Raw genomic sequence first — 10,406 nt, 5'->3', positions numbered from 1 at the left:
CTAACATGTTCATAACAGCAGTTGGGAAGCGCAAATCTGACCGTCTCGGCTAAGACCGGGAGTGGAGGAGTAAGCGACCGACATGCCAACATGTTTAAAAAACGTTTAAGCACAGTTGTGATACGCAATCTAACTGCCTCGGCCAAAGCCGAAGGTAAAACAAAAAAGCGCTCAATATGTTAAAAACGTAAGAAGACAACTTAATGGAGGATAGCCGCCCAAGGTGACGACAAGATGGCTTTAGAGAGAGAAACCTCTGACTTCTCTCTAGGGTTTTTAGGGTTTTGATTGCAAAATGGCAAGAAAAATTTCTAAAAAATCCCAGTTAAAAAGCAAATCTAAATCTAAAATTAAAAAACGTCTTTCTTTTACTAATTGTCCTAATCTTCAACTAGATAGGGAGCAACCAGAATCATCCCAAAGGTGTTCAGGAATTCCTCAATCAGCGGAGGCATTGAAAACGAAAGAAGTTAGTGCAATTGTGGGTATTCCTGTGCTGGATTTGGGTACGATTGTGGAAGATGATGACAGCGTTCAATCTGAGCAGGAAACTGGTGGTAGTGTTCCTTCTGAGCATGAAGATGGTGATGGTGAATGGACACAGGTGAAAGGTAAGCGTTCTTTGTCTCCTAACCGTCCCTCTAGTCCGATTGTGTCTGATAAGGGTTTATTGCAACTCACTGCTGAAGATGTTGCGCCTGAACTTCAATATTGGGATACAGCTGTGGTTTGTTATGTCCTTGGTGCAAACCCGCCATGGGAACTTCTGTCGGGCTTTGTTAAGAAGTTGTGGGGGGCTTATAAACCTGACAAAATTTCTTTTCTTCCTAATGGAGTATTTCTGGTGCGGTTTCCTACTAAGGAGTGTCAGTCCTTGGTTTTACAACAAGGTTTTCCAATGTATGATAACAAACCTTTGGTTGTTAAACCTTGGTCAGAGTCATGTAGTCTTCTAAAAGAGCGGGTAAAAGTTGTACCTATCTGGTTGCGTCTTTGTGGCCTCCCTCTTAAATTTTGGAGCAAGTCAAGTCTTGAGAAATTGGCTGGGCTTTTGGGTAAATTTGTTAGACGGGATGCTGCTACTGAGGATAAAACTAGATTGGGTTATGCTAGATTGTTGGTGGAAGTGCAAATAGGACAGGATTTCCCTGATAAAATTTTCTTTAGAGATGAAAAAGGTGATGAAGTCAGTGTGTTGGTGGAGTATGAGTGGAAGCCTACTATCTGTAGTGCCTGTAAAGGAATAGGGCATATTAAGGATATGTGCAGGAAGAAGTCTGTCCCTGTTCCATCTCTCCCTACTGGAAAGACTACTAAGGTATGGAGACCTGTTCAAAGACAGGGGGGTACTGCTGGTGTTGTGCCTGCTGCTCAGACTCAGCCACCTGAAATTCCTTTTAGAGGGATTACTTATCACAATTCTGCCAATATAATCTCTGTGCCTGTTATACAACAGATTACCAGACAAGAGCATCATGACTTGAGAACTGATGTATCACCTGCTAAATCATATGCTGAAGCTCTTAGTCCAAAAAGCATGGCTAAACAGAGTGGGGGAATGGGAGAACCACCTGGTTTAGTTATTAATGGATAGTGTTGGTAGTTGGAATGTTAGGGGAATAAATGGGATCAATAAACAAAAGGATGTCAAGAAATTTTTGCATCAGAATAATATTGGTCTCTATGGTCTTGTAGAAACTAAAGTTAAATCTCAAGATTTTGATAATATCTTATCTAACTTAGGCACTCACTGGCAAGGTATTAATAATAGTAATGTTCATTCTGGGGGAAGGATATGGATCATTTGGGTTCCTCAAGTATTTACTGTTACAGCTCAAGCTATTACTGTTCAAGTGTCAGAGATCTCTTCTGGTGATTCTTTCCTTTTTACTGTGGTGTATGGTTTTAATGATGATCATGATAGGCTTCTGTTATGGCAGGATTTGAAGTTCATACAGGATAATTTCCATGGGCCTTGGGGGGTCTGTGGGGATTTTAATAATGTTCTCAATTTTAATGAGAGGATTGGGAGTGATGTTCTTTGGTCTGACATTGTTGAGTTTAGGGAGTGTGTTCAGTACTGTGGTTTAGTTGATATTAAAAGGAAGGGTGCTTTTTATACTTGGAACAACAAACAGGCTCCTGGGTCTAGGTCTTATTCCAGGATTGATAGGTTTCTGGTGAATGCTGAATGGATGGACCTCTACCCTCTAGCTTATGCTCACTTTCTTCCTGAGGGCCTTTTTGACCACAACCCATGTGTTTGTTACAGAAGGGAGGTGAGAGCTTGCAGAAGGCCTCCTTTTAGATACTATAACATGTGGAGTATAGATCCAGGTTTTAAGGCTATTGTTCAGTCTGTATGGTCTTCTCCTGTGAGAGGTACTCTTCTGTATAAGGTGGTCACTAAATTGAAGAATTAGAAGAAGCCTCTTAAGGATCTCAATAGGAACAGGTTCTCTGATGTTGATAAATCAGTTGGGGTGGCCAAAGCTCTTTTAGAAGATATCCAAATTCAACTCCAAGCTCTTCCTTCTTGTCCTGCTTTGATTGAGGCTGAGAGGGAGGCTGCAGACTCTTTGAGACATCTTTCTAAGGTCCAATATAGTTTCCTGAGCCAAAAAGCTAAACTTGATTGGACTACTAATGGGGATGAAAATACTAGATTCTTTCATAATCATATTAGAGCTAGGCAGATTCACAATAGTGTCATGAGCATTAAAGGGTCTGATGGGGCTGTTTATAATAACCCTAAAGATATTGAATCAGCTTTCCTTGATTATTATAAATCTCTTTTGGGAACTTGTCAGGCTACTGCTGATGTCCATTTCCCTACTGTTCGAACTGGGAAGCTGGTTACTAATGATCATAAGCAAGTTCTGTTGGCTCCTGTCTCTGCAGCTGAAATCAAAGAGTGTATTTTCTCCATTGCCTCTACTAAGTCCCCTGGTCCTGATGGGTTTTCAAGCCAGTTTTTTAAAGATTCTTGGGACATTGTTGGAGGAGATATTATAGCTGCTGTGACTGATTTCTTCACTAATGGTAAATTACTTAAGGAGTTAAACACTACTACCCTTACTCTCATTCCTAAGATCGATAATCCCACTAGTGTCTTGGATTTTAGACCTATTGCTTGCTGCAATACAGTCTATAAATGCATTTCTAAAGTTCTATGCAAGAGACTTAGTAAGATTCTTCCTGATATTGTTAATGAGAGCCAAGGGGGGTTCATTAAAGGGAGGAATATTGTTGAGAATGTCCTAATTTGCCAGGATTTGGTGAGGCTCTATAATAGGAAAGCTGCTTCTCCTCGTTGCTTGATAAAGATTGACCTTCAAAAAGCTTATGATTCTGTTGAATGGGTGTTCTTGAAGCAAATACTGTCTGCCTTGAAATTTCCTGTGAAGTTTATGGATTTGATAATGCAGTGTGTCACTTCTCCTACGTACACTTTGGTTCTTAATGGATCTTGTTTTGGCTTTTTCCAAGGGAAAAGAGGTTTGAGACAAGGAGACCCCTTATCCCCTCTCCTTTTTACTTTGTGTATGGAGTACCTTTCAAGGATTTTGGGTGTGGTGGCTCAACAAGAGGATTTTAGATTCCACCCTTTATGTGGGCACTTAAAGCTTAATCATCTTCTGTTTGCAGATGATTTGCTTCTGTTTAGCAAGGGGACTGCTCAGTCTATCATGTGGATTCTCAGGGGGTTTGCTACCTTCTCTGCAGCTTCTGGCCTAAATCTTAACAAGTCTAAGTCTAATATCTACTTTAATGGTGTTCCTTCTACTGTGGTGAATGAAATCTTGCAAGTCTCAGGCTTTCAAAGGGGGACTTTGCCATTCAAGTACTTAGGTGTCCCTATTTCTGCTAAGAAATTGTCTAAAAATGATGGAATGAAGCTCACTGATCGCATTGTGGCTAGAATTAGAGGATGGGGGACCAGGCATCTCTCTTATGCTGGGAGACTTACTTTGGTTACCTCTGTTCTTACCTCCCTTCATTCTTACTGGGCTACTATTTTCCTGATCCCTAATTCTATAATGAACTGTATCAATGCCATTTGTAGGAATTTTTTATGGGCAGGAAAGTCTGATTATCAGAAACCTCCTTCTGTTAGTTGGGCTATGTGTTGTATGCCTAAAGAAGAGGGAGGTCTTGGCATTAAAGAGGCTAAAAGTTGGAACAAGGCTCTCTTGGGGAAATATGCTTGGTGGTTAGCTAAAAAACAAGATCACCTTTGGGTGAAATGGGTTAACCATGTTTATATGAAAGGTATGGATTGGAAGGATTACTCTCCTCCTCTTGACTGCAGTTGGTCATGGAGGAAAATAGCTCATACTTTACAAACTTTCCATCAAGCATACACTGGTAATAATTGGTTGAACTCTACTATTCCTTATACTGTCCATGATGGTTATGAGTGGCCCAGGCTCAAAGCTCCTAAAGTTCCTTGGCGACATATCTGTTGGAATCAGCTGAATGTGCCAAAGTGGGCTTTTATTTTCTGGGCTGTTATGCATAGGAGGTTATTGACTAAGGATAGACTAATCAGAATGGGTATCACTACTGATTCTTTGTGTGAAATTTGTTGTGTGCAACCTGAGGATCATTTTCATTTGTTTGGTGGGTGTGACTACTTCAAAACCTGCTGCAGGTTGCTCCAATTGTCGTTGAAGTTCAGTTCTTTTCCCCAATATATGGTTCACTGGTTTTCCTCAGCTAGGAAGACTAAGCTGCAACGGAGATTCCTTGGGGCCTGTTATGTTGGATTGGTTTATGCCATATGGAGAGTCAGGAATGAGGCAAGAATTGATCACTATGTACGCAGACCTTCTAGTGTTATCAAGGCTATTCTTGCTGAGGTGCTTGCTAGATTTAACAGGGGGAACATCACTAGTTTGAAGCAACAAGATTTGGCCTGGATTCGAAGCATTCAATGATTTAGTCTTGTTTAGTTTGCTGTTGTTTTGATGTAGTAGTTTGAGTTTGATGAGTTGTACAAAAACACTCTTATTCTTTGATTTATAATATATTCTTAACCTTTCCCAAAAAAAAACTTAATGGAGGATGAGATCAAAATCCTCGGCCAAGCCGAAGGCAAATAAACAAACTTTATTGAAAAATGTTTACAAGTGAGGCAAAACAAAGTTGACGGCCGTCCCCATAGGGATAGTCTAAACACAACCTGCCAAAGTTTAACAAAAAAAGAAGGTGCAACAAAAGATTACAACATAAGACATGAAGCGCCAAAAGGATGGCAGGGAGGAAAGGCTCAATAGTTGGCCCCCGAACAGCTGAAGCTGTCCGAAGGGCCGGGTGAATCTGGTGACGATCGCCCGTCTCCCTATGCTTGTTGCTGCTCGCCACCGGCAGCAGTAGCAACATCACCAACGATGGGCGGCCCAGAGGATGACTTGGCAGCTTCACTTGCCTTTGCCCTTTCAGCCTCCTCTCTAGCCTCCTTCACCTTAGCATCACGGGCCGCCTTGGCCTCAGCTTCCTGAGAAGCCTTCGCCTCATCCGCGGCCTTGGCCTCCGCAGCAGCCGCCTTCTCATCAAGAAGCCTGTCAAAATCTTGCCACGGGAAGGTACCTTCAGGAAGGAGCTCTTTAATCGCATCCCTGGTAGCATCTTCAGCTTGGTCCCGGTACTGGGCACACATCTCAGGGATGATGACGGTTTTAAGCATCTCAATATCCTTCTCCCTCTGAGCAAGGATAGCCTTTGTGCTCTTATGCTCCTTCGCCTCGGCCGAATGCAGGGACTTCCATTTTTCCCTCTGCTCAACCATGGCCTTATAGCCGCCCTCAAACTTGTTTCTCTCCTCCCGCAGCTTAGCAACATCAGCCAAGGCAGACTCAACCTTAGCTCTCTCGGCCAGTACCACCTTCTCAGCATCCTCATTAAGCTTTCGCTCAGCGAGGAAGTCCTTCATGGTGGCGAGGAAGTCCCTCTTCGTCCTCTCGGCCTCCTTCTTAGCAGCGGCAAGCTCAAGCCTAAGTCGTTCGAGCGCAGGGGCAGATTGGCCATAAGCTTTTCTTGCTCGATAAGCTGAGTGTCGGCTAGTTCAGCCCACTTCACCAGCCTTTTGGCCAACTTTACGCCGTCCGCCCTGAGCTGATCGCAGGAAACCTTCTGGGATGAGGAGTCGGCGGTGACATTTTTATCGCCCGTCTGCACAGGCTGCTTCTCCAATTGACGTTCAGTCAGAATGACAGCCGGCGACGGCTGATCTATAAAAAACCCAGACAAAGCATCCATGTCAACATTCATTGACATATCAGAAAGCCTGTCATCAGGAATGCCTAAAGAACCTGCTAAATCCAAGCCATTGGTTAGATCCGTACCAGTCTTAGCCTTCTTGGACAGAGGGCCGGCTGACCCCTTCTCTTTCCCTGCCTCGGTAACAGCAGCGGCAGGCGTTGTTTCCTTCCTCTTATTTGAAGGAGGAGGACACTCCAGAACGGTGACGTCCTCTTTAACATTGACGACCACCTGCTCCTTTTGGACTGCAGGGATTGGAGATCGAGTGGGGGTTGACGTCGTAGCCGCCGTAGACGTTGTTTTTGGTCTCCGGCGCGGCACGTTACCGCCAATCTCCGCTTGAGTCGCCGCCACATCCATTGCCTTCATCGCCTGCTCCATGAGTTCGTGAGGGGCCGGTCTACGATCACGTGGCGCGGCCTTAGGGTGCAGCTCAACAACTCTCCCGTCCCGGTCAAGTCCCAACTTGTTTAGAATGGAGACGGAGAGATCCTGGCCAAATCGATCTGCAAGAAACAAAGTCAACAGTTAAGCAAAAGAAATAAACCAAGGCTCAAATACAGAAGCATAAAAAGCAAAGGTGGGCCTCATACCGACCCCACTCACCCTGGCCGAGGGCCGGTATGAGGCCGACGTGGCAAAGCGGCTCGTCTTGAAGGACGATCTGCGTCGGGGGCATCCATCCCTTCGGCGTGCCATCCTTCTCAGCCTCAAACATGCTCATTGCCCGCATTTCGTCCTCCTTAAGATAGACCTTCTTGGCGTCCATCTTAATCTTGTTACGGGAGACATATCTATCATGCTCCCCCTGACTCTCACACCGCAAACTGACGCGGCTCTGGAAGGACCGGGGCAGTGGATAGTCCTTCGGAACCTCGACATATACCCACCGCCCCTTCCAGTCTTTGCAAGAGGTCAGCTTAGAGACGGTCACATAACCCGGCTCGGTCTGTATGCTGTCCCACCCCGTGCCGCCTAGGGTAGTCTGCCGAAGATGGTGGAGCCGGCGGAAAAGGTTCACCGTTGGGGCCTCCCCCTTAAAGAGACATAACCATACGAAGCCAATAATCGTCCTAATGGCCAACGAATGCAGTTGTGCCACGGCAACGTTCATGGCTTTGATTATGGCCGCGACGTGTTCATTAAGAGGAAATCGGAGCCCATACTCCAGATGTCTGATGTACACGCCGATACAGCCTTCGGGAGGGCAACAGACTGCCTGATCACCCTTAGGGACAATAATTCTATACCCCCAACCGAAGGAGTAATGGGCTTCAAAAAGCTCAGGCCCGGAGACAGAGGCGAACTTGTTTGTCCAAACACGATCAGGATTGATCGAGCAGGCTTCGCCGTGCCACGAATAATGCGGCCTCTCTGAGTCGGATTGGGTCTTTTCATCATCATCATCATCGAAATCCTCCAATAATTTCTCATTAATTTCAGGAGAAGGCGACTTGCGGCCCCCGAACCCTATCGGGGTGACAACCAGTGGCTCCTGTTCATCAGGATGCGACGGTTCGCCCCGGAGTCGAGGTCGGGCATAGCATCAGCAGAAGACATAGTGGCAACAATTACTTAACAAATAAAAGATTGAGGAAGAATTTGTTTGTTTACCTTGAAAGAAAATGTTACGCCGAGTAACGCTTCGAAAATTAGAGAGAGAAAGAAACTCTTCGAAAAACTAGAGAGAGAAAATTTTTGAAGAAAATGAAGTTTGCAAGTCAAAATGAGGGGCACACTGCTCTATTTGTAGAGCAAAGCCCATTCAGTGGACCAATCAGAGCAAAGCCCATGAAGCGTCCACCAATCAAAACCGGGCCACGTGTCAAGCATGCAGCCACGGAATGTCAATCTACATACAGTACCAATCTTCTTCGACACGCTCCTTGGTACCTACTTGCCAATGGCCAGCTGATCAACCAAGCTTGGCAGCACCGGCCGGGGGCAATCAAAAGCAAACGGCACTCCCAACCTTGGTCTCGGCCAGCGCCATTTTTCTTTTCCACATTCGATGTCCATTACACAACCATATGGACGGGGGATATGGTACGGCCTGAACAGAACCAAGCCGAGAAAGAAGTTCGACATGCGCAGAATACGCTCAACACTCATCGAAGGTCCATACCACGGCATAGACTACGCTGGGGGCAAATTGATGGGGCATATTCTGCACCCGCTGACCGAGTCAACATATTGAGCAAGGTCAAAGATAAAAGACAGCAAGTCAACATATTAACAGCCTAACCGACGAAGCCTGTCGGCCTGTCACTTGGGTCTCGGTCTCGGCAACTAGCCGGCCGAGAGGCATATCCACGTACTCACATCCAGTCCCCTCGGCATGGAGTCAACCAGGCCCGCCGGCCTGTCATGGGTGCCTCGGCCGAGGGTAAGATAGTCTTTCCACCTGCTAGCCACTTGGCCACTACGTGACAAAAGGTGAAAGTCTATAAATACTCCAATTCTCTCATTGAGAAAAGGATCCAAAATTCATCTTAATCTGGTATAAACTCCCTTATCTCTCTACAATATTCTTTGCCAAGTTAACACACAACTTATCTCTTTAAGTTTACTGACTTGAGCGTCGGAGTGAGTACGCTCGGTACCAAGCCGAGCCCTCAGTTTGTTCATCTTTACAGGAGAGAGCGAAAGGAAGAGACAAGCAAACGACGTCATTCTACAAGCTTAAGTGGTCATAATCCTGCTCCGGAATTACACCCGGAACAGTTATATTAGTATTGTTGCTGCTGGTTTTATTAGATTTAAATCACAACATAAATCGATTATCCATTCATCAAATTTAATCGTGTATTGTTGCTGTTATTGCGTCATAAACTCACAAAAACAAGCCATCTGTTTTCGCTCTTCTGTTTTTGTTAATTGTTGGAATTCGAGTCTTAAATCGTCCCCTTTAATTTGTTAATTGCTTCCGTGTTTTGTATCATCTGTGGTAATCAGAGCAAGGTCAATGGGAGACGATGCTAGCCTATGGGCAAACCGAGGAATTTAAATTGGGTACAAAGTTGGTGTTTAGTACTTCGCATCATCCCCAAAACGATGGGCAAACCGAGGTTACTAATCGTACTTTGGGCACCATACTTCGTGGGCTGGTTAGCAAGACACAAAAGGATTGGAATGTGAAGCTAGCTCATGCCGAGTTTGCATACAACCGTACTCCAACCATGGCCATGAAGCATTCTCCTTTTGAAGTAGTATATATGGTGTTAATCCATACCTGCCCATAAACTTGATTCTGCTTCCTAGTGATGAGTTGGTGCACAAAGATGCTGAATCGAAGCTCAAATCAATGTGGAAGCTACACAAGCAGGTAAAGAAGCGAATTGAGACGATAAATGAGGCTTACAATAAAAGATCGAACAAAAATCGTGCCTAGACTCTTTGAACCAGGCGATCTGGTTTGGTTGCATTTGAGGAATGAACGCTTTCCGGGAAAGAGCAAGAACAAGCTCATGCCTCGATCCTCGAGCCGAGGGTCCTTATAAAGTAGTTGGGAAAGTGAATGACAATGCTTACAAGCTCGAACTTCCCGGAGACTGTGGAGTTCACGCCATATTTAATGTGGGAGATCTTTCGCCATACTTAGATGATGAGGGATTGTCGGAATTGAGGTCAATTTCCTTTCAAGAGGGAGAGGGTGATGTATTTGAAGCCGAGGAGATCACGTTAGGTCCAGCAAATGGACACGAGCTGGTTACTACAAGTTCTCGAGTGTTAGCTTATGTGGGCTCGCATTTTCAAGTCCAAGGAGTCGGGGTTCTAATTATCGATGTTCCTTGAGCTGCTTATTGGCGTGTGGAATAGATGTTGGTTAAGAGCTAGTATTTATTTCCTTATTTGTTATTTCCTTATTCTAGCTTTAAGATATTTTCTTATTTCCCTATTCTGTTATTAGCTTTATTTTTTTTCAAGAATTGTAATACCACGGGTTTCTAACCATGGGATACTTGGTCGAGTAGGGCTTACTCGACCGAGTAGGCTGTCGGGTGTACTGAGGTTGGGTTCTGGAATGCCAGTACTCGACTGATTAGTCTTTGTACTTGGTCGAGTTGGGCGTACTCGGTCGAGTACATCGAGTACTCGGTCGTGTAACCGGTCTGACGGGTTAATTTCCGCGGTTTTGATTT

The 10,406-nt window shown here is 44.9% G+C and overlaps 1 protein-coding gene across 1 annotated transcript; it reads left to right on the top strand.

Moving 5' to 3' along the window:
- Positions 1-295: 295 nt before the first annotated feature.
- Positions 296-4,940, top strand: LOC141613236 (uncharacterized). Its single transcript, XM_074431976.1, has 3 exons — positions 296-1,574; positions 1,696-2,382; positions 2,479-4,940. The coding sequence occupies exons 1-3, from the start codon at positions 296-298 to the stop codon at positions 4,938-4,940; spliced, it is 4,428 nt and encodes a 1,475-aa protein (XP_074288077.1).
- The last annotated feature ends 5,466 nt before the right edge of the window (positions 4,941-10,406 follow it).

Source organism: Silene latifolia, chromosome 11, assembly GCF_048544455.1.
Source record: "Silene latifolia isolate original U9 population chromosome 11, ASM4854445v1, whole genome shotgun sequence".
NCBI classification, from domain to species: Eukaryota; Viridiplantae; Streptophyta; class Magnoliopsida; order Caryophyllales; family Caryophyllaceae; genus Silene; species Silene latifolia.
The sequence above is the reverse complement of the archived record's forward strand: the minus strand, read 5'-3'. Positions and strand labels throughout refer to the sequence as shown.